Source organism: Accipiter gentilis, chromosome 12 (genome assembly GCF_929443795.1).
Source record: "Accipiter gentilis chromosome 12, bAccGen1.1, whole genome shotgun sequence".
Taxonomy (NCBI): domain Eukaryota; kingdom Metazoa; phylum Chordata; class Aves; order Accipitriformes; family Accipitridae; genus Astur; species Astur gentilis.
Window position 1 is genome coordinate 31,736,803 of NC_064891.1, and position 25,063 is coordinate 31,761,865.

Sequence of the window (25,063 nt, forward strand, 5' to 3'; positions counted from 1 at the left end):
ATCATTTTGCTGGTGGGCTCCTATGATTCTTCTGGGGCTAGATTCACTTCTTAGCTCTGGTGACATAAATCTTGGGGGATTCGTGCAAAAATGTTACTTATCATCAGTGTCAGTAACAGTGAGGTCAGATGCTGGCCCATCCCTGGGGAGGAATGGAGACATTGTGACGTTGCTTATATTTGGGATTGTAGCTTATGGGTTTTTAAGGGTTTATGATTCGTTCCATTAAGCCTATATGAGGCTTATAAAGAACAAGGGACTTCATGTACTTTAGAGCTGAGTTTGCCTCTTCTACCTGAAAAAAAAAAATTGTCCCTGTATTTTAACTTCATTTTCTCACCCTAACGCTTTTCTTACATTTTCCTACTACAAAGGGAAAGCAAGAAAAATTTACTGCTGCTGTTTTCGTCCCTAGCCGCACACTTTTTAGTTTATGGCTAATACTGTGTAACGCTTATATTCTACAAGCGTGAGTGTGACAAACTACCGGCCAACACATTTCAACAAAACAAATACAACCATCAGGGAGGTGCGGGACATGAGCCATATTCCCCCGTGCCTCCACACTGCCGTGCCCTTGTTTCTCCTCTCTGTAGCTTTAGGGCTGTCGCCTGCCCTGCCAACAGCATGAGGTGGGAGCGCTTTCCTGCTCCTGGCTCTGATTGAATGCCATGGGGGGGGGGGGAGGCTCGGCTGGTCACAGCCTCTTGCTCCCCAAGGAGGATGCCCGTGTAGGCTGGCTGGTGGGGAACTGAGGCTGTCTCCAGCCAGGTCTATGGATACACCACAGCAGGCTGTGACCTGGTGATACGCCACAAAAACCCAGTTGCTCTACCCTTCAGAGGTAGCCGGCCTCCGGCTCTCCGGGGAGCGGTTCCCGCTCCGACTTGAGCAATGGGGGACGTGGGCTTCAGGCTACGCCTCAGCTCAGCTGTTAGCACTCGTGGAGCGAGGAGCGTACACGCAAGTCCTTCTCCTCCTCCATCCTTCCCAGCCAAGTGGAGCTTCGGACAGTTCCTGCAGCAGTCCCTCTGGCAGCCTCCCCGCGCCGTGTTTCCTTCCTTTCCGTGGGTTAAGGAGTCAGGCTGATGATACAGGTACTGTCAGTAATGACATGGATTGGGAGACGGGAACAGGACCCCAGAGAAAAGGCAGAAGTGGGGGAATAGTACTCCCTGGCCATGACTCCTCTTCCCTTGCTCCCAGCAGGGAGAGGGGTGCTTGGGGAGCTGCCCTGGCCTCGGGGGGAGCGCAGAGCTGCGTACCCGACAGTACCTGCCACGAGGAGGCTGAAACAGCCCTTTGAGAGAGAGGCTTTAGAAATCGAGGGATCAGATGATCGGTATGAGATACATCCCTGTTTACTCTCTGATAGCTTGTTACGTCAAAGACCATCATCAGTGAGTCACCTACTCGTGTGTGTGACTGTCGTCATTGCTGTTCTAAATATAAATGTCAGAGGATATTGAGCTGTAGAAATAAATCAGAGTGTGCTGGCATGTGTGTATCAGACAGGTCTTCTGCATGTCCTTCTCTCTCCGTTATTAAGGCTGGTACGGTCAATGGGAAACAGCTGCAGAAACTTAAAGCCAAGAGTACAGGTTATATTTTCATATGCAGATCTGGCATATCCACACATTGGATCTCTTCTTGCTGATTCTGTCAAAATTATGTCTTGGAAGACAGAGAGAAAGGTTTGCTTTGACAGTATTTCTGAGGTAGAAACACTGAGAGACTGAGAAGCGTTTTCACACCCTTTTTTATACATACAGAATGTGTGATTTTTAAATAAGCACCAGTGAGAAAGTAACTTTGCCAAGGCTACCAGCCACTGCTTGTGAGCTGCGGACACGGGTATGCTGTGTGATTTACACTGGTTCAGGTTAAAGCACTTTAATCAGACTCTCAAGTTAGGAGTTTCAATTCTAAACGCAAGTGGTAGTTGTTTTCTGTTGAAAGCTGGGAAAAATGGGTAAGAAAAATCCCTTTGCTTTCACCTTACCAAGCATCATTTTTTTTTCTTTTTTTTTTTTTTTCTTTTTCCCCCAGTAAAATCTGTTTTTTTAAGTCAGTAAAATGCTGATGAAGAAGGCCAAAAGAAAAACATCAGGAGCCTGAAATTGCCTGTTTACTTGCCAGAAGCACTCTGCTCTGGCAACTGCAGTGTTTTGTTTCTTTTACCTGTTGCTCTCTTTACAGCATATGAAGACGTGGTAATGAATTTAAGAATGACCTCTGCCTTTGCAAAGGAAATACATCTTGATAAAAAAACGTTTTTAAAGCCCTATAGAATGTAAATAGAGGGGGCTAACACTGCTTCACTTTACTACTCCCCTACTGAATGCTGTTATGAGGATAATCCTGTATTACATGATAGAGGGTAGTTAAAAGATCTATGATAAGGTTGTCCTTTCTGCATTTCTATAAGGATTTTCCTTAATGATTAAAGAAAATGCTATGGAAATATTAAATTTTATCGCACGTATCTATATCTGTTTCATTTTACTCATTAACATCAGAGAACTCTACAATAATGACTCAGGCTGCTATTTTCAGGGGAAAAATGATAGCAGTGCATCTGGGCTGAAACCACCTCCTTCAGCAGCACTGCAATATTCAGGGCTATTTCGCTTTGAATCAGAGAGACCAGGATGTCTTGCGCTGCTGCGCGTGAGGCCCACCCTCAGGCTTTGGCCCCTTATTTTAGAATGCTGTGGTAATTCTTACACTTTTGGTATTTTATAAAGAACATATTTCTGGGGGAGTCAGGATTTCTTACTCCTTAGCCATCTGTTTACTGTTGCTTTCTACTTTGGATTATTTGCTGCCCCTTTCCGTGTTGTGTTTTCCTGCCTGAGACTGGATGGCAGATCTCTCCCTGTCACCCCTTGGTGCCTGAGTGGGCTTTCCTGGGTGGGACTCCCTGGTGGGAGTTGTTCCTGGTGGGGGGGGATTTCCTCTGTCTTCCTTTATCAGCCCCAGTTTCTGCCTCCCGCTTCTCAATTATACTTCTTTTCATTTTCTTCTTTCTTCTCTCCATCCCTCTGCCACAGGGCAGACCTAATAAAGGATTTCAGCTTCTAAAAAACATGAGTGCCCAAACCTTCATCCATCCTCGATAAAACACATCACCTGCCTATAGTTTACATAGTGCAGAGGGACAAGCAGAACCTGTGGGCTGTGGTCCAGGGGATGATAATACCACCTGTCCCCGTTGTAGGATTTTCACAGGAGAGTGATCAAAGCTCTGTGTTCAGCGTGGGTAGCCTGAGCCCATTGGTGTGCCTATGGGTGCAAGAAGCATCCTTGCAGGGGCTTCAGCAGAGAAAGGACTTCAAGCCTCCTTCCCTTCCATGCTGTCCCAGCTTCACGTCCATCTCTTGGCCACCAGCTCCCCTCATTTGCTGCCCCGCTTACCATTCATCCTTCCTCTTCTGTTTCTCCCATCGCGTCAGCTGCTTCTGCCTGTCCCCTTGCCTCGTGATGTAGCCACCTCAGTGCTAGCGTCCTGCAAGATCTGCCTCACATCTTCAGCCTGTCGCCCCAAATTCTTGCTTCCCTTTCTTGTAGTAACCCCCAGCCCAAGCAGAGCGTTGTAGGTTCTCCAGAAAATTCCCCTGCCTCCCTTCTGGGGGAAAGAACTGGCAACTTTTGACGGGGAAACATGGAGTTGTATTCAGTAGAGATAGTACTTAGTCCCTGAAGTCTGAAAATGTAGGAAGGTGGGAGACAACTGTGAGAAACAGAAATGCCAGAAAAATATGGAGGATTTGGCAGCCCTGTCTTTATGTCTACTGTGTTACCCTGCAGAACAAAATTGAAGACAAACACATGAATGTGCTAACGTTAAAGTTATTGGATGCGAGTCTGCTACTGAATTACTTTGGGGGATTTTTTTATTTTTTTAGTTTCAAGGTTAATTTTTTTTGTCGTCGTTCTGCTCTATTTAGTTTCTCTTCAGATAACAGTAATGAGAAGTTACAGTGCTCCAGAACAACTCCAAAACCCTGTCTTTAAAAATGCTCATTTGATATTAACTTCCTTTGGCTAAAACCATATCAGATTTAATTGAATGCTGTCAGATTGCCATTGCTTTGTGTCACCAGCCCAGGAACCAGACTGTAGTCATGAACCTTTCAGGAAAATCCATCATAAAAACACTGGCAGGAAGCTGGTTAATACCAGTCTAATGCAGTTAACCAGATTATCTTAAGAGTACATACCTCTGCAACCCCTTTATAACTATATCATCTGGACTACCCAGTCCTTTTAACCATTATTATGCTCCAAAGAGGGGAAAATTCCAAGTCCTTTGGATGCAAAAAGTTATCAAAAGTTGTCAGCAGGTGTCAAAACAGAGAGGTGATTTCAAAATCAGCCTAGTCATTATTCAGTATTGTGCTTACCTCTGATAGGAGATAATACAACTGCATCTCTCCTTGTCTGCTTACAGCTGCTCTCTGCAGTTCACATCACGCCTGCAGTCAAATCTTCTTCTGTCTGCCACTGCCAATACAAAGCTGTATACTGTGGGAATACCATTTACCATCATTGCAAGTAACGCTAAACTCATTACAAAGCTGTTAAAAGTGACCTAAAATTTATCTTTTGTTCTAATTAGTATAATGTAGCTATTGGCCTCCACAGACTTGACTGAACTCACACAAAATAGTTTCAGTAGTAAGAAACAAAATGAAACGTTACTTGGTGTAAATATATGGAGTATCTTGCCCAGGAAGAAGGGAGTCAAACAGAGCACAGAGCTGAGCTGCTAACTCATTCAGACTGGTCTTTTCTTCTTGAATTGGAACTGAAGTCGAACCATTACTTTGAAGTCTTGGCTGTATTTGATCCAGAACTGAACTGCTTCCTGCCCACCTGCCTTCCTGCAAAGCATCTCTAGCTACTGCCCTTAAATCCTAACCTCCTCCCGTGCCAGCCCGCGGAGCCCGTGTCCTCTTGGCAGCTGCGTGGCGGTACTGTCGCAGTTTTTTCCCCTGGACAGAGATGCCGTCCTGCCCTGCTCGAGATGTCAGCCCGCACTGCTCTCGGTTGCTGTGGAGCTCCTTGCATGGACCAGTGCAAGACAAACCTTTCCTGCCTCTGGTGTGAGGGATTCCCACTGCGGTGCCGTACGGCGGGGGGGGTTTGCACCTCCCTCGTGGCGTGGGGCTGTAGGGTCCCTCCCGTGGGGCCCCTGCGCAGGACCTGAGCGGCCCTACATGTGTATGCGTATCTCCGTACCTCCTTGTCTGCATTGCTGCGTGTCTGCGCTGGGCGCTGTGAGCCCAAACTTTTGTGGGATCGAAGGGGCAGAAGCACGCAGAGCGGGTGTCTCTCCCGATGCCCTGGGGCAGCCAGGACAGCGCCGCGGGCTGCGGTGCAGCCCCAAAACACTCCCTCTGCCTTCCCTCGCCCACGCACGGGTTGGCGATGGGCTGCTCTGCGCACCGCTGCTGAAGAGGCTGCGGAGGGAAGGAGATGGGAACACGGTCCGACCTCTCGCACTGAGAGTCTGCTCCTGTCTCGTAACCTATAAAACTTATCTTAACAGTTAGGTGGTTCGGTATGAGCAAGTTTGAGGTGGTTCATCGCTATCCAAACTGGTTAACAAATATTTACTGACCTCCAGCCAAGCTAAACAGCAATCACGCTATTCAAATGTGGTAAGTCTGCCCCTTCCCTGACTGTGAAATTCAAGACCATAGAAGTGAAAATGAATGATTTTTTTCTTTATTATGCGATGAAATAAGAGTTGAGGCTTTGTGGGTTTCAAAACCCGGTTGTGATAACCATTGCCACGGCAATTAGACCATCTCAGTGCGCAAGGTGAGAGGGTGCTGGCTCTGTGGTCACCCTGGGGCTCGTTGCCAGTGCAGATGCTAAAGCTCACCCAGGGGACCACAGGCACTGGCTCCACCCTTCTCGGTGCAGAGCACCAGTCGGATTTTCATGCAATTACCCGTGTTTTGCAACACAGAGCTATAAACATGTCAAGAGAGACAGAGGCGTTTCTAGTGGGCAGAAAATGGTGTGCTGCTGCAGGCATACTGATATGGCTTTGTCTCTTTGGATTTCGCTTTTACTTGGCTTTCAAACTCATATAAAACTCATTTATCTCCAGTGAAGGCCGCATGTGCTTTCTTCGTACTTCCAATCGGATGCGCTACTACAGCTTTTCTTAGTTTTCGTGGACCTCATGGGAAGACCCTTGTCTATCGAGAAGCTTGCGATCCATGTTGCAGTTGCCTTGAGCCTGCGCAGACACGCGCTGCGCCGTGCCGTACCGTTCTGCACGTATTGCTTGGCCTTCGGGACCGTGCTGTGCTGTACGTATCCCTTGCCAAAAGGGAGAAGATTTTAGAGAAAAATCTGTTCCTAAGTATATGCCCATCCAGTTAGGCCACCATTAATGCTGTACATCATTAAGTCTTAGTCAGTGTAATATTGTGCCGTGTGGGAAGGAATCCAGGCTGAATCTATTTTTGACCTCTAATGGTTGATGTACAATGAGTTATAGTAGCAGAGTTCAAATGTTTGCTGATTATTGCTGGCTGGACTACTATCAGGCAGTTTTAAAAATAAAAATCGCGGTTCTAAAAGTATCACTGAAGTTCCTGAACAGAGCCCTGCTTGACCTTTCAGCAAATTCACTGGATTTCCTGAACCGGCATTCACAGGGAGGGCTTGTGCAGCAGGACGATGCCACGCTGCTTAATGGGGTCGCTGCTTAATGGGGCTACTGACCTCTCCTCGCTGGTTCGCCACTTTTCCTGAGGCTCTTCATGTTGTGTTGCAGTGCTCAAGTTTAAGTGTCTTCTTGGAGGAAACAATGGGAAACTAAATTGCCAGGTAGCAAGGAGCCTGCGGGAAACAAAAATTGATATGAAAAAGATAAATGAGCTACAAAACGTGATCAGCTGGTTCAAGTATCAACCGTGTTGTGCTTGCAGAAAAGTGTCTGGGCTCTGCAATATCTATTCTGTTTCTCACAGAAGGTCAGTCTTCGGAAACTGGGGAAGAATGGGAGCCAAATTTGGCTGTCCTTTTTCAGAACTTCCCCAGCGTCAGCTTTGCCTGCACCTGGCCCTGGCCCTGTGTGCAGGCATGTAGGTTCATACACTAACGATAATCTCAACGGGGCTGCAGGAGTGTCTTCGAAAGAGTTTCCTTTCAAGGAAACAAGCCCTTGGCAGTTATGTCCAGATGCGACTCTGCTGTGTATCTAATAGTAATTAAATACTTGACAGGTGTCTTTTGGTTTTGTTTTGCAGGAAGAAATCCTTCCTCTTTTCAGCTCTGTATGCTGCCTTTATATTTGGTGGTCGGCACCTAATGAACAAACGAGCAAAATTTGAACTGAGGAAACCACTAGTGCTCTGGTCCCTGAGCCTTGCCGTCTTCAGGTAGGCATTTCTTCACACCATCTGCCTTTGACAGTAGTCCGTGAAGAGGGTTTGGGGTTCTTCACATACACCAGCACTGCTAACGTGACAACAGGCTCACACAGAAATGGCATTTCTTTAGTTCTGCTATTCAGAGTTATGTCCTGATCCGCTCCTCGCCATTGAAATGGTCCCCTTTGACTTGCCAGATCATTCGGCGTTTGAAGAGGAGAGAAATCAATAACCTTCTTGAAGAGCAAAGGTGAAAATAAAGTGAAGACACGAGAAAAAGCACTTATCATTGCAATAAATTTATCATGGAATAGACAAATGGAAATAAACACATTAAGATGTTAGTCTGGTTCTCACTTACGAGTTAGTATTAACATTTATATGGCTGCATATATGGAATATTTAGTAAAGACTCTCATCTCCATTACAGTGAGGTAAACCTAAAGTCACTGCTTAGATGACAGGTAAATCAGGTCACTGTAATTGAAACCAGTATCTGGCTTCTGGTTATTCCATCGCAAAGAGCTTGTGAATATAGCGAAAGGGTGGCTCCATAGGGAAAGGCTATTTTTTAGTGATGCACATCTCTCTAGCTGTGTGTTGATTCTGTATCATCGAGTATGGGGAAAGTCAGGTTCAGCTTCTGGATAGTTGCTGAAGCCAGGAGTAAAACTGACCAACCTGAAATCCACTTTATCTGCTTAATATGCTAATTTTTAATGAGGCTGAAGATAAACAAACAAATGAACAAATGCTTATAAAAATAACCCTTACAAACACACAAACTTCTGGTACAATTTACTAATAACGGTACACGGAAGACCTGAAGATTATCCTTTATTTCAGTCCCTATTGGGAGTGTAAGTTATAGTTCACTCAACAGCATAGAAACCATTTGCAAACCGTTAACAAGCATTGATACCTGTATCTTTTTCTAATATCAATATAATAATTACTGATTTTTTAGTTCACAAGTACATAAAACATGTTTGCTTACTGAGCAGCTGTGAATGGCGCGTGATTTTTCACAGGATGGGAATAGTTTGAGCAGAGAGCTTCTACAGAGTAAAATAAAGCAGGAATGGAGAAGTTTGCTTTATTTTATGGTCTTTGCTTTTTTTGCCCAAAATTGTTCTATCACATTGACACTGTCTAAAAACTCTGGCAGGTAAAAATAAATTATATTTCTAAGTTGTCTCATCCAGCTAGGACATGCTAACAGAAGAACTTTATGCTGGCTTGGTTTTCATAATTCATCGATAACTTTTAAAAAAAAAGCCTAGTGCAGACAAAACTTTGAGCGATCTGGATAACGCTGAGAGCAAGTTCTAACAGTGTGAAAATTTATAATTTTCATCTGCTTGCATTTGGCGCTGTACTGGTGGCTGCATGTCTGACATAGTTCTGCTGTTAGGGTCCTGTAAGCAATTGTCATCGTTTGTCCCAGAAACAGCTGAATTTCAGCAGCTGTTGAAGTGGTTCCTAGATGGCATGTCATTTGTGGATCAGTTGGTAAAGTGATTTGTAGCAAGCAGGTTCCCAAAATGCATATTCCAATTACACTTTCTTATTGAATGTAGACACTAGAAACTAGCTGACTTAAGCAAAGCATTTGTACTTTAATTCCCAGTCAGAGGGGGGGAAGCATGATTTCAGAACTGTGCTTTGCAGAAGGTGTCTAGGATGAATTTTAAAATCACATTCTTTTGAGATGGGTCTGTGGCTGACATTCACAGTGTGGGGCTTTTAAGCAATTTCACTAATTCATTTCCTCCCCAAATCATAAGCAACGCACTGATCAACGAATAGCAAGAATATACACTACACTGTGAAAGTGCCGTCTAGGTGGACTTTAAAATCAACACATTCATTACTTGCTGATTGGAGTTTCCCATCATAATCATATGAAATAGCTAATGCATGGCCAGCGTGAGCTGCAGAGCGATGATGCCGGGTGAAATCTAAAATGTGGACTTCGTGTTTTTGAAGCTACAAGTTGCCAGGATGAATCTGCCACGGAGACCACCTCTTGCTGTGCCCCAGGGTGCAGGCACTTGAGGTGAGCTCTACTTGTGCAGATAAGAGGCAGTGGCCAGAAGGGCGCAGTTTGAGAGGGATTCACCACTGCAGGGTTTGCTTTCTCCATCAGTTCAAATAGCACTGTTCAGGGACAAGTGTTCCCCAAGCGCTGCAGAACTCACCCCTTCCTCTGCACGTCGGGAAATGAGACAGCAGGATTGAGAGGGGAGGGATGAACAGGAGCGTGAGATGTTCGGACTACACGGAAGCAGTGAGCATTTAAGCTGCTGGATTTACTAGTGGGACCAGTTGGTTAGGAAAATTGTATGTCTGTGCTTAGAAAGCTTTGCTCTTGTGAGGCACTGAGTAGTATGCAGAAGAGTGAAGTAGCGAAGGGGAAAAATGACCCAAAATGTTTGCAGTAAGACAGAGCGTGAAACCTCTGTAGCTTCCATAGTAACATGCAATCCCATACAAAACCAACCCAAACACAAAACCCCTTGACTTCTTGCCTGGAAAACAGAGGAAATGCAGAATATTCATTAAAACTCGAGATGAAGACTTCTTATAAAAAGTGTTAATTGGAACATGCATTTCCTGGTGTTTCACCACCACTGTCCTTTCTAGGGCCATCGGTCATTCCCAGCCTTATTGACTCTCTTAGCAAGCTGTATTAGACTTTGAATGCTGTAAACTTTCCAAGTAACTTGGATTTTTTTTTTTTCTGGCTCCTCGCATGACTAGGTGGTTCATTTTCATAAGCTTGGCCTGAAAGACATTTCTGCTTCCTCTGAAGGTCAATTCAGATAGATTTAGATGCCAATGTTCTGCCTGTAGACTTACTATGGATCCTTAACTTTAAAAAGACTTCCTCTTTGGCTTTCTGGGATGCTAAAATGCTATGACTTTTATACAATAGCTTGCAGAAATTCTAAGTAATATATTTGTCTGCCGTGAGTGGTTGTACTGAGGAAGAAAAGCCTGTCTGGAGAGCCCTCAGTATTCTGCCTCAAGGTCAGTGTGAGGCTTTTTTCCAGACTCCTTGTTTATCTCCCTTCTAGCTCTCCTACCATTTTACGTGCTTCAAATATCCGCAGAAATAATGACACTTAGCAGAGGCTGGAAAGATGTGTTTGGGCCTTAAAAAAAAAAGGAAATTGTCTGCCAGGCAACGACATGGTCCTTCTTCAGAATGTATCCCGTACGCCTTGCTCTTGCCAAGATCGTTTAAATGTGGTAGCAGCTACAGTAGGAAAGTGGCCATGCTTATAAATAAACAAAACAACTACACCACCCTACTGAGCTTGCTGAGCATTCAGGAGCTCGGTCAAGAGTGAGTTTTGTGTCAACACTGGCAGCCAGCAGGATTTCTGAGGCAGAAAAGCAGCTTTATTTCCCTTTGGAAGCATCAACTAGTTTTGAACATTTTGTCTCTGGAATAAGGTTACCACTTCTCAGTGAAAGCTTCTGTAGGAGCGATGACAGTACATCTTGCTTTTCACTTGGAAACCACTGTGAAAACGTGGTCTCCTGAAATCTTTTGCTGAGAAATTAGTTCAGGATATTTTTCTTGGGTTATTGGGTTGGGTTTTTTTTCTTCCTAGCAGGTTTGTTGACTTATTTCAAGCATTGAAGATTTATTGGTGTCTGAAATGTTTTCAGTCTTTTGTTTTGTTTTGTTTTCCACACTTCAGTTAAGAGTTTTTGCCCAGCCTGGTTATGTACTGACGTCCTGGAGGAGCAGCTCTGTGCTGCTCCGTGTCAGCAGGAACCCACTGTTAGGAAGCTGACAGAAAAGCTCGTTTTTCAGTCTCGTAAGACCCCAAGGAAACTGTTGCTGATTCACCTACACATCAAAGTGACAGTCAGCCCCGTATTTCTGAATATTTCCTGGGGTTAAAAATCTGCAAAAACACACTGAATCTGGGTTGCCAGTTTTATACTGATGCCACTTTGAACATAAAGTTAGGTCATTCATTGAATTTTTTACCTGGAGTATATCAAAAGTGTCACGCTGGCATCTCTAGGAACCAGCAAAGCTGAGACCAGGACTCTCACAGAAGGATATGAAATCATTAATTCATGTTTTCATTATATCTCAGCTGGATTTTTGTAGGCTGTAGAGTCTGTGTAAGGGCAGCATCGCTATCACGGAGCTTAAACACAAGGCAGCAGCATGGCACTGTTTTCGCTTGCTCTCCATCGTTAAGGGGCTGCCAACAGAAGTCTCAGGGTCAAAGCACTAACAAATAATAATAAAAGGTTGTCTTCCCTAGGGAGTACTGTCACGTCAGTACGGGAAACGAAGAAGCTAAAACATCCAATGTGACGCAGTCATTTGTAGGCTGAGGCTAAGCCTAACCATGACTGGTGCAGTGAAAGGAGGGATTTGTCTCTGTCTAGCCAAATCACACAACCATAACGCTATTATCATCACCCGAGGTGACGTGGATTCTAATCCAAATTCAGCTATGCTTTGTGGCAGTGGTAGAAATCAGTTGATGTCAATACAAGGTTTCCAAATGTCTTTCTTCCTGGGACACAGTTTCTCTCAAAGTAGAAGAAATGGTATCAAACATAGCTGGAAGGTCACTAGCTGCTTGCCACAAAGCTATTCGGAGCCTCAAAAGTGAAGTATCCCAACAGCAACAGGTCTTCTATTTGAAAGACAAAACCAAAAAGGCTCACTGGAAGAAGGTGACTCGCTTTGCTTTTCTGAAACTGGTGTAATTGATTTATTACTGCAAGCACAGCAGCATTTTATAGAAGGGTTTGCACTTGTTCAACAGAGAGCTCCTTGACAAGGCAGTCCGAAACACGTCTTTATGTGAGGAGCTCAGTCCTGAGCTGAACCGAATGGAAAAGACTAAACATAAGTTTAAAGAGAGGATTTCAATTGCTTGGATTTGTGACTCTGAAATGCATTCTAGTTATCATGCTTATCAGTAGGAAAATTGATGAAAAATGATTCAAATTTACATCCTATCTCAAGAGCTGCCATTCACAGATACTTGCCCTGGAGATTTAAAACACAACTTCATTTCATAAGTTGCTGAGCAACCCATCAAAATCTTAAAATACTCCAAAATTTTATAAAGGTCCTGACAGTACATTCAAAGAGAAACTGAATTACTGAAAAGAGCGATATTTGCCAAATAACATTAAAATTAATGAGCAGCATTTAAGGTGAAGTAATAATCTTCTCTCTTATAAATTTAAAAGCAAGTGAATTCCATTTGAAACATTCCCTATATTTGTAAAGCATTAATGCATATTCTCAGTAGGACATTTCTCAGAACCTAAATTAGTAAAATGCTTAATATATACCTACTTAACAATTTATTTCTATAGGACCATGTTCATCTTTAAGTACTTATCTGATTTGCTTATATAACAGATACTGGAAACATCTTTTTAATTACCATTTTGGAGGAGAAGTTGAAAGTTGGGTGAACAGTAGGAGTTCAAAATGGTCGAAGAGAAGACAAAAATCCCTTGGATGAGACTTTAGAGTTTAAGAAGAAAAAATGCTTTTCTGTAAGCTGAACTGTAATCCCTATAGGGAAATACAAAGAGTCCTATGTAGGGTGAATTCATACATTGCAAAACAAATGCTAGCTGCCATTAAAAAAACAGTGTAGAGGTGATAAAAATATATAGACTAACAACAATAAAGTACTGTCACGAAGATGTATCTCCAATATGTACCTTATTTATTCCAAGTAGGAAGAGCATCCCTCGACAGGTACCTTAATTCCCAGAATTGTAATTGATGCCATGTGACAAAATGCCGTGCCCATCCTCTTCCGAAATCTCACGTCTTCATTCACTCTGCTGTTACTGCTGTGGACTCTGTTGTGTCCATCAAAGTAATTTTGAATGTAAATTGGTTTTACTCTTTTTACCTAATCAGGCCTAATGAAAAGTAAGCCAAGGATTCACTGGGAGACCTGGCTGATGCTACTGTACTGGAGATATGGATAGGAAAGGCTAAAAATTCCTATGAAAATCTGTTTTTTCAGTGCTAAGCTGGGCTTCCTTTCTTTAAAAACTTCTCCTTTTTTTCTTTGACTGTTCGCTTGCTTGCCTTTATTGCTGGAAAACCGAACATCTTAGCGAAGTGAATTCAATACATTATTTGGAAAGCAGCTGTTGCTCTCGTTTTTGCCCCTATTCCCTCCCCACTCTCACGATCAACGAGAGTGTTCACACTCAGTTTTTCACCTTGAATTTTACCTTTCTCATGAGATTACCCTGTCCCAGCCCATGGGAGCCCTCACAGGCCACCACTCAGCCTGAATGTTGCACTCAAAGTAGAGACCGCTGGGAGTGACGCTTTTCCTCGCCATTTTAAGTGGAGAGCAGACTGAAAAGTGTATTTGAGGAATAAAGAACATCTGTCTGGTGGCTTAAGAAGGGAACTGTACTAGAGAGAAAACAGATAATTCATTCAAAAGAAATCAAACCTCCCATCTGTCTCCCTAGGGCGGCACTTCTGCATTTTACTCAGCCTCGGTACTTGGTTCACGTGCCTGGTAAAAGATCCTCCTCCGTGCAGAAATCCCAGGGGAACAGAAATCGCCATGTAGTTTCTTCTGAGGAAGTCCCCAACAGCTTGTGCTGGTTGGAGACAGTGGGAATAAAACACTGAGAGGTGTTAACTTGCATGACCTATCAAATCCAACGTTGCATCTGCGGATGAGTTTGTTAATAAACACTGCCAAACCGAGCAGCGTTCACACGCAGGGGTGCGTATGGGTGTCGAGCCATGGTTAAGCGAAGTCACCGTTTTGCGACGAGTTTAACTTCTTCTGAACGAATGTGCATCCTCATGCCTGTACCGTTCAACATCTTCCCTAGGTTGCTGAATAAATAAAATATATTTATTATTTACCAACTGTAGGCGAATCCCTGAGATCTGAACTTCTTTAGATGCTTGCAGGACTACTGCCCCGGGGAGGACAGAGTGAAAAAGGAAGATCAATGGCTCCACGCCTGCAATTGCCATTAAATTTACGGATCTGAGCAGCTCATTACAGCTCTATTAAAACTTCTGGCTTCTTTAAGCCTTCTTTATTCTGTCAAATGCTAGTCTTTTTCTGTAACTTAGATTTTGCTTACTTTGTTATCTGCCTGTTTTACAGCTTTAGTGATGGCTAGCTCCATTGGTTGGCTTGATTCTCTGCTAAATCTTGTACTTTATTACTTTTTGGCTTTATTTGCCTAGGATAATTTCAAACTCCTGAATACATACATTTCAGTGCTCTACATGACAGTTACTCTAACAACTTGATACATTTGATCCTGTAAGTATCTTGAATTTATCCTGCAGAAATAGATACGCTACTTTCTTCGGGTTATCATTTAAATCACTGCAATATTACAGTTATTCTAAAATTTTCTTGAGATAATGTTGGATGCTGAGAATAATTTCAGTGATGACACAGGAACAAGTGCAAAAGCTCCTGAAGCATTCATTAAGGATTGCTTAAGAGGTACACTGTGCTTATGAATCCTCATGGGCTACTTTAGAAATCCTGAGATGGATTCCTTAATTCTTATGAGATTTTGCACCAAACACAGGGCTTAATTTGAAAAGTAATTTTTTTTTTTTTCTTTTTAGTAATTTAGCCACGGTCCAAACTTGATGAAATAAATATCTATGAACTAGGAAGTGGTTTTGACAGAACATCTCACCGAGTATACAGCCTTCACGGGGTGCCAGGGATCTTCAGCTGCAACAGAAGGCCAATTATTATTTAGTGATAGAAGAGTGGGTTATTGCTCGAGAAATAACAGCTTTCGTCAAGAAATGTTGTTCCTGCAAGTTCCTACCATCCATGTGCCAGATAATCAGGGAGCAGCATCAGGTAACAACAGCACATGGAGGAGGGCAAGACCATGTGATAGGTAATTACTATTGATTAGCTTGTAACTGACTCTTTGGAAGTCAGATGAGATGCAGGGAGCTGAGAAATTCTTTTTCATTCATTGAAAGAAAACAGTTACATGTTTTTCAATGGTGTATGGTTACGCAGGTGTCCCTGTAAGCAATTTATGCTATTCTCTCATGTTCCTGGGGTAATGAGTGAGTGCAACTGCCCTTCAGCCTGACCATTGCGCCTTGTTTATCTCTACCAAAACCCAGTGGGCCTCGTATAGCCACCGAGTGCTCTGTGTAAGACTCTCCTTGCAAGTATAACCCTTTTTACCTCTGCCAATTATCTTCTCCTCTGTTGCAAAGACTACTTGTAGGACTGTAGCCCTGGCATTTGTTTTTCTCCCATGCTTTGTAAGCGGTGCAGGTTCTTCCACCGGCTCACGAAGCTTCGCTTTATTGATCATTTTTGTACTCTGCTCCTCAGGATCGTCTGAATATAGCTAATCCCGATCATAAAGAAGGCAGGTCTGGGGGATCAAATTGCATTTCCTGGAGAGGGAATTCAGGCTCCGTGAGGGGGGACTGAAAAGCAGTAGCTGTGGTAGATTGATTTTTGTCCACACATATAAATAAGGCTTCTGAGTAGAAGTTGCAGCAATTGGCAGAAGTGTTGAGCTTGCCACTTTAGCAAGGGAGAATCAGATGGATTTTACTCTGCTGTGGTGTTAATGTGATTAAAGTCTCCAGATGACAGTGTCCATTGATCCGGAGCCCTGCAGAGATGCCACTGTTTGGGTGTGCTTAATGAGGTCCCTGGAGAGGGAAGGAAATAAGTTAAGCCTGGTTTTCTTTCCAGTTTTGTCAATAAAAAGGACAAAGAAATGGTTTTGGGAGCCAGGTGAGTTGTGACTAGGAAATCTGCTGACAAGAGGGAAGGGCTGAAGGGAGTTGGCCCCACATAGAGGGATTTATTGCCGAGGAGAAAAAAAGGACTGATGCAAGGAGCACAGTATCTGCCCTCACTTGAAAACCACAAAGCGAGCTGTCACTTTAATATACCTCATTTCCCTCCCCAAAATTTATCACACGGGAAACTAATAACCACCCAGGCATGTATGCATATGCTTATGGATATATAAACCTGCACAAATGATATATTATTTCTTAGAGCCATGTCAAATATTTGCACAATTTTTAAATCATTCTGAGCTGGCCTGGCTTCAGGTTTTGGTCCCAACTGAAAGCTCAAAATTATTTGCATTGAAAAGCTTACTGGAGAGACATCTGGATCAGATACAGTAGAAGGGTCTGAAAAGGAGGGCTTCTGTGTTTGGTTCAGTGATGGGGGTCTTTTTCAGAGATGGAAGGGGAATTCTCTCAATTTTGCGTTGGGATTTTGATAGGACTGAACCCAAACCTCAAATTATTCGTGAACTTGCGAAAAGGAAGGTCTTCTGCCAAAGAGAGTGATAAAAACTGCAAAGATCAGCACAACTTTTGCTCACACACGGTATGGAGAGCTAGAGCACCCTATTATAAAACAGTTCCAGTACTGCTGACCACCAGGTTTCAGGGTAAGCGAGCGCCACACTGAAAAAAGCATGTGTTATTCCTCATCTCTCCCTTTTCTTACCTTTGTTTTTTAACAATACCGTGGCTTGGACTCCACCCTAAACTCTGTCATCTTCAAGGAGGGCAAGGGAGGACTGTGGGTGAGCTGCAAGACACGTCTGTTCTCCTTCCCCGTCAGGAGATGGGCAGGGGGAGAGGCTGAGGAGCAGCTGGGCAGCAAGACGTTAGAAGGAAGGTTTTGCTGTTGGAGCTTGTTAAATGCTCTGAAGGAACCATATTTGAAACAAGATCCAGCAGCGAGTGGCAAACCACTGCCTTAAATGCCTTTTCAATGGCTTCCTAGAGCAGAGTAGCTGCTCTGAGCATGGTGCCGCATTTTTACTCCGTAGTGCCAAGGCTGGCTGGAAGGGCTCCTGCCTTCCCCAGTCTCGTTTCCCTGCTGTGACTGAGAGCAATGCAATCATGTCATTAAAAAAAGAGAAATGGAGGAGAGCCTATTTTAGCTGCATCATTCACCAGTCTAGTTAAACAGCGCGGCCATGCAACCAGCCAAATCGGCGGGGACGTGGAGGCAGCAGCCTGCCTGCAGAGTGAGTGGTGGAGTAGCTCCAGTGCGGGAGGACCAGCGGAGCTCACTGTGGGATGCTCAAAGCGGAGAAGAGCCACAGAGGGTGCCCGTCGCTAGTTATCGCATACACTTCATCGAAGAAAATGAACGTTTTCAAAGAACACGTTCCCTCAGCTGGAGAGGTAAAATTGCAAGTGGGAACAAAAGCGTTAGTCATTTCAAGCTTTCAGGGAGTCGGGGAAGCTAAAACCATTTCTTAGTCTAAAAAAATTTGTGAAAATTGTGCACTTAATTACAGTAGTTTAGTCATTTTGAAGAATATAGACACCTTACGGCCTTTCAGACACATGGGCTGAAGAGGATGAGTTCTGTGTTCTTTTTAAAGAATGAGATTAACGTAAGTGCTCTTAAATGACTTTTTGTTAATTTTTGAAAATGTTCTTTTAAAGGTGTTCAGTTACCGTGGGAAGAAGGTATATCATGGGACCAAGGTGCTTTTTCCATAATTTTTTCTTGTTCCCACCCATTGTAAGAGAATAAGTAATGGTCCCAAATAATTTTATCAATAGGCTGGGCCTTGAAGGACACTAGCTCGAGGGAGTTACTGTGCTTTCAGTTACCTGCTAGCAACTGGATTGTGGTAACTGAGCACGTGGTTGTCTAAACACGGTTACAAAGGGATAAAATATGGTAGCACAAACCTCCTTCTCTGATTTTACAGTTTTACACTAAAATTGCTATAGACATAATGAGCATGTAAATAGTTACCATAGTTCATCAGCACCAGAGAAGACTTGGTAACATGTTTTCACATCTGTGCCTGAAGTTAGTTTTATTAAAGGAAAATATGGGGAAATGATAGCCAATGTGATTTTTTTCCCAGTGAAATGAAACAATATGGGTCAGAAAGGAGTTCGACTTAGGTGCACAGCAACGTCATGCTAGTCCTAAATCCCAAACATACAAGCATTGCATACAAGCATTCCATACAAACAAGCATTGCAGTCCTCTGCAAGACTGACTTTGAAATAATGAGATTTTTTTTATTTTACAGTGAGAGTTTAGGGTTCTGGTTTTGTCCATGGTTGACTCACTGGCTAGGTCTTCCAGCTTTTCCTTCATACACTTGGGTAGATAGAAGAGTTTTAAAATGAACTTCCCACAGAATCGGTTCCTGCTGAATGGGATTAAAGCCTGCATCTTTGTAGTTTTATCAACTGAGGGCATTAGTAAAGGAAAACAGGAGTTCTTAAGAATATTGGCATTGAATTTTCCACCTCACTAGTGTGTTTTTTTGTACCTGCGCATGTCGCAAGGAATTAGGCACCCCCCACTGTGGATTCTGATCCATACCTGATTTTCTTCTGGAGTTCACTGGTGCGAGTAAGGGGATCAGCAGGGAGCATTAATACAAAACAACTACAATAGTTAGAACAGCTGCAAAAATTCCACGAGGGAGAAGAATCTAAGTATTTTCTCCTATGGCAAGGTCAGCTGCTGGGGTCTGGTCCTATGCAAATTCAAGGGGTGGGACAGTGGGGAGGAGATAGAAGCAGGGATGCTCTTAAAAGTCACTCCGTAGGTTCACATTCTCTGTGGCTTGCGTCCAACTGTGTCAGGCCAAATCCACCCTGGCATTTGCCTAATATGTGGAGGCAAAACAGAGGGAAAGCAATGAGTCTGTGGAAGGCACGTCTTGCTCTTATCTAGTCTTCTGACTAGGTCGGGAAGTTTTCAGGTGTTTGTGTTTCTAGGACAGCACGGCTTTGTAAACTCGCGCTGTATGTCTCTGCGTATTTTTAGGTCTTGAAAGTATGCAGCCGAAATATCAGATGTGTAGACAATGAAAATGTGGTGCTAAGAGGTGTAACAGCTTTTATGTCTATAAACTACTTATCTTTAAAGATATAGGTGTACCTTGGGTAATCAAGATGGAGGGTTTGGGACTTGAAGGTTTATAAGGTAACTTTAAAAAGTGAAAAGAAAATCTATAGTAGGTCAAAGGACTCTGAAGAAAATTCCTCCTACTGGAGCGTGTTTACTGTTAATTCAATAATACTGTTTTCACTGCTACGGAGTGAGGTCAGACCTCTTTCTGCTTACATCAAACGGACCTCATGGGTAGGGCACTGAACCACAACTCATGATGTTGCACAGCATTTCTCATCCTGGCTCAGACACAGATTTTTGACAGGACACTTAACTTTCAGTTTGCCTCATCTCTTTGTCTCTGAAATGGGTCTTACGCTTAGCTAGCTACTTCATGAAGCTGTCACAAGAATAAGGGCCATTAAGGACTGTGAAATATTCACAAATACAATGCTAAGGGTCTTGGAGTTGCCAACACGGACAGAAGAAGTCTGAAGGAAGTTAGGTCTGAACCTGAAGAGACCCCCACTTAGAAACAGCTTTGTACTTAGCAGTTCTTCACACGGGGTTGTCTGAGCTAAAGCGGTTGCTAGCCTGAATATTGTTGAGGCGTTGGTAATTCTGGGACAGCCCAAGCTGGAGGTGGTAGGTCACTTGGTTGTCGTAAAGCAGGCAAGACCAAAATTTTGGTGTGGCAACAGGAAGGTCTGCTCTGTGGAGAGAATGGAGATGTCCTTTTCATCACGGGTGGATTCGATGAGGAGACGGGGTCTTCCAGGGAGGTACCTGGATCGGTTCTGGGAGGTGAAACAGGGAAGTGCTTTACAAGTGTTTTGTAAGAACAGTCTTTCTGCAGGGTTGGGTCTCCCTCTCTCCACCACTAACTTTGGTGTTGCTTGAAAGCACTTCAGGAATGTTGAAGGATGACGAAACAAAAGCCCAATTACATTCATTTGCTTTGCCATTTCTTATAAAAATAACAGTTGGGCTAAGTTCATCAGCTCTAATTTGAACAAGTGTCTCTAGGATTTCAAGGTAACGCACTATTAAGAAGTCTTCTCTTTTAAATGCTTGTAAAATGCCTCATAAATGTTACATTTAGAGTTAAGAGAGACCGAATCCATAGTCAGTACCATTCTTTTTCAAACTTTTTTATCACTTAGATTAATACCGTATCGCTGTGTATCCTTCACTGACCAAGAGACTGATTCATTTAATTTGGAAAATGTAACCCTCAGTTCCATAAACCTAGCAAAATACTTTTAATAACCAGGTGCAGACTTACAAAGCTGGTTCTTCTAGTCATTTATTAATATATATGAATATTTTGTGTAGGCTGTCCTTGTGTCACATTGACTATTTAGGATGTTGGGTGCCAGATCCTTTTCTAGGCTGCTTTTCTGTGAGATTAGAGGACATGTCATATTGCACTGACTTAGCCACAGTTCTCATTAACTCCTTGAGATCAAAATAAGAGCCATTAATTCCAGGTAGGTTACCGAACAATAGCCAAATGGTATCCTTCAGTCATTGCCCACATTTCATTTGTACTTAATGATCAGGATTTTAGTGTATTGTTTCTCACTGTACAGTAAGAATACCATGATTTTGCAAAGATGAGCCTAAAGCAACCTTATAGTTTCTACACCTGTTTAAATACAAGAAGATCCACCATTTTATGGAACTGCGTTTGAATACAATCAATACAAACTAAGACAGGAGTCACATCTGAGAGAACATTTAGGTAGTCTGACAATCTTTTAGTGAACCTATCTATTAAAATTGCCATAGGCTTAATTAATTCCTCCTCTCTTGTGGAGAATTTATTCCATCTGGAACATCCAACTTTTTTTTAATATTGCACCATCACGTATTGCACATTGCCCAGTGGAGGTTGTACTGCTCCTCCCTTCCTCCTGCAAAGCTGGCCAGATGTGGATGAATGTGCACATCACTGGGATAAAAACATGAAAAGAGTTAAGAGGTGATTCATTTTTAAAAAAAATAGGGGGAGGAACAGCTGCAATGAAATCTAGACAGTCCACAAACAGCTAGGAGCAGCTTGGGTGTCAGAAGGCAGAGCAAAGCAATTGCAAATTCTGGTGGGTTTGTGCTGCTCCTTTGCTACATTCCTGCACACGTTCACCCCCCCACAGCCCCCACCCACCCAAAAAAAAGGGGGGGGCCCACAGGATCCGCTTTCACTCTCTGTGAACATGTGCCCATGGACTCCTAAGTTTAAGGAAGCTTAATTAGCCAGGAAACGTAATTCTCACTCGCCCTTTGCTTCCGTATGCTGGAAGGTTGGTATGTCATGGCAGGTCTCGCCAGTCACCTCCCTGCGGTGGAACGAATGCTGTTTCTGTTGGGCAGGCTCTTGGGGAGGCTACTCTTACGGTTTTAATTCTTCTCCCAGCCTTGAAACAGTCTGGCACGTCTACCCACAAAACACTTTTGGAACAATAGGCTTTAAATAAGCACCCAGGCACCAGTAAAAGTCAGTAGGCTGTTGACCTGGTTTGTGGTCAGCACAAACTAGACCCTAATATCCTTTCCTCATTTGACACTACCCAGATAAACACTTTAACCTGGACATTCCCTTTCATTTTGGCTCAACTATATAAAGAAAATACCCTCACTACAGCCGCATCCTAGGAGAACTGAGGAAGGAAAATGCAATTTCATATTTTTTTACAGATTATGAGGGCAGGCTCCCATAAACCTCCTGATTTAGCTACTAAAATTTTGTTTGACGGTCTTCTCTTTTTGATGCAAAGGTTAGCAATTTCCCAGAGTGCTCCTGCGGGACCTGAAGCCTCTGCAAAATGTAAGCACAGATTTTAGGTTGAGAGCAGGCCAACGGTTCATTAAATCTTCCATCTTTCCCACTGGTTTGATAGTATAATCACCACAGCAGTAGCAAAGCAGCAAGCACACTGTGATCTGACTACCTCACCTGTCTACACAGAAAATAGTTTAGGTGTATCTTCTTATAATACAGCTGTATGTATAGCGTGCGGTCGCCATACAAATGCATGTTCCCAGAATTCCTGCCCTGTTTGCTATGAAGGACCTATCCTTATGTGCTTCCTCCATGGAAAGGGCCATTTCCCAGCACTGGTCTGCCAACTTTATCTGAAGTCACCAAGGAAAAAATAATTCTGTGGCAAAATTGGAAAAAAACCTTCCCTCTGCTGGTTTGCAAGGCAAGTGGCCCCTTCGACGCTTGCCTCCTCCAGAGGTGCCTCTGGGTCTTTTGAGTCAGCCAAAACTACTGTTCCTTTTCACAGGGGCAAAGCGGGGTTTTGTGGGAGACGGATAGAAATCTCCTACGAAACAGTTTAATTTCCGGTAACAAAATCCATCAGTTTCTAAAGCAAGCTGTCACCTAGCCCTGCCCCTGCTGTGTCATCCACTTGGCACGTAGCATTGGTGGACTGGTACTCTGGGACCACGTTTCACGAGGCTGCAGAAGGTAAGAGCGATTTGAAAGAAGCTCGCCCTTAGCAGGTGGAGAAGAAAAGCTGTATAAATACTTCCAAAGAACTACAAAACAAACCTACCAGTCATGTCACAAACTTATTTTTAGGAATTAATCAAAGAGCACAGTGAGCAAATGGCTGAAAGATGTGAGACGTTCCTTCACATGGAGATGCACCCACCTTGGTCCATGCTGCTTGATAATACCAGGAGTTTCTGAGTTTCTTTACTGATTTGGGGATAACGGCCCCGTTGGGGAGTTCCGATGAAGGCGGCTTTAGCTGCATTTCTTTTCAAGAAACTTAGTTCCCAGAGTTGTTTCTCTTCTAGATGTTTTCTCTGTGCGTTTTCCCAGTATCGGTTCATATTCTACATGTTTTCTGTTGCTTGGCTAAGCACAGGAATATTCTGTTGCCCTTTTATAGGAACTGCCTTCCCCAGGCGTGCTGCCAGATCACCCTGCCGCTCTGACCTGTCAGTCCGAGGGGTCGCTGTGCATCCCGCGCTCCTGTGCCCCAGCATTAGCAGCACAACTTATTCCTCTTTTCCGAGGACCGTGCGTTTTAAACTGGAAGGGCACAGAAAGGCCATTCTATTGTGTTAAGAGACCAGCTCTTCAGCAGCAGAAGGGAAGCTTGATATGACCACTGAAATACTCACAGAAGGGTGAACGCGGTTTGATTTCTCATGAAAGAAGCGGTAGGAAGCTCTGCGTTCTTCATCTGCTGACCTTTAACCATTTCTTTTGAATTCAGAGTGCTTCCTCTGTAAATATTTTGCATGCTAAAATGCAAAAAAAAAAAGAAAAAAGCCCCAAACACCAAAAAAAGTGCTTCCTTTTTTTGTTACCCTTACGGTACAAGCAGGCTGCAGTCTGGGAGCTGTGACTCCACACGTGAGGTGATCTCGGCCGCTCTCCCAGGACCACCGTCTGTTCGATGTGGCTTTCACAGAGGAGGACCACGCGCTCTCCACCATCTCCCTGTGCTCTTGGGGCACAGACTCACCTGCTGGGACTCCTGTGAGTCGCCATGTAAGCGGGTTGGGGCAGAATTAAGATTTCTTCTCTCCTCCAGCCAGGCCCCAGGCTGGGAGCTGGAGCTGGAGCCGGACCCGTGGGAGCTCTGGCTATGTGCCCGGTGGGCTCGCTGCTGGACTAGCCCAACACACCCATGGCAGAGGATAGTCCGGCACCTTGGAGACTGGTTAAACCAGCTGGGCACTTGTGGTTTGGGCCGTGTTGAACAGCCTGTGGGCCTGGATGAGGAGAGCTCTGCTTGAAGTCCCTACCAGCCCTTAATTTTGCGAAGCGCAGCTGGGTCTTGCTGTCTACAGGCTCCCTGCTGCTCTCTGCTGGTGCTGTGTACGCAGGGTGGCAGGCTTTTGAACGTAAACATACTCCACTTTTGACACGTAGCTTGTAGCTAACATATTTTACATTCACCTTTGCCGTAGTCAAGGCTTTTATCCCCTTCAGTGCCATCTTCACCTAGTTCTGCAGGCAGTTTGCATCATGCGTTTGGTTAGTTTAAGGGTTTTTTTAAGACTTAAACTGGAGCAGAGAATTTCCGCTCTGCGATTATCACAGCACTAAAATCCTTTAGAAAATCTTGCTATATTCTGTGCTGAACTTTTAATATGTATATATTTTTTTTTTATGTGTAAGTCACATTTGCTGCTCAATTCTGCAGTGTTGATCCTGGACCGGGATGTCCAGAGGTGCCAGGAGCCAAGTGCAGGGATGGGTCTGCATAGAAAGCAGCCCTAGCAAAAATGAGCAGTGTCCTCCTCACTGCGAGAAGGAGCTGAGCCTGCTACAGTGGCAGCTGGGGTTGAACTGAAGTCCTGACGTACCTGCTGCCCTCTTTTGAGGGCTTTTGAGAAACCAGTACTTCGCTCCCTCCTGGTAAGTAGGCTGGAGGGAGCGGAAAGCATTAATAGGCTTCGGCCACTAATGCCTGCTTTGTTTTGCCATCAGCCAGCTGCCCAGCCCTCAGTTTCCCTCCTTCTTAATGCTGTACCTAATGCATGCATGAAATGTGTTTTGAGGCCCTTGTCTGAAAACGAGTTTGTGAGGGAAAAGTGTTGGGTTTTATTTTACTCACGGATATATTTTGATCGTATTACGGACAGTAAAATAACAATTGGGCATTTGTTAGTCTACCAGAGAAGTCACTGCCTGAAGGGAGGAGAATGTAGGACATTTTGAGTCTGAATAGATGAGAAAGCTGCATTAACCAGTGCAGTGTGTTTCTGATCAGTCTCTCTAGTTGCAAA

General features: G+C 43.8%; 1 protein-coding gene across 1 annotated transcript in view; it reads left to right on the forward strand.

Moving 5' to 3' along the window:
* ELOVL6 (ELOVL fatty acid elongase 6) overlaps window positions 1-25,063 on the forward strand; it is a 77,563-nt gene that overhangs the window by 44,331 nt on the left and 8,169 nt on the right. The window contains exon 2 of the mRNA XM_049815310.1: window positions 7,275-7,406. Within this exon, the coding sequence (XP_049671267.1) occupies window positions 7,275-7,406 (132 nt within the window). The remainder of the gene's footprint in view (window positions 1-7,274; window positions 7,407-25,063) is intronic.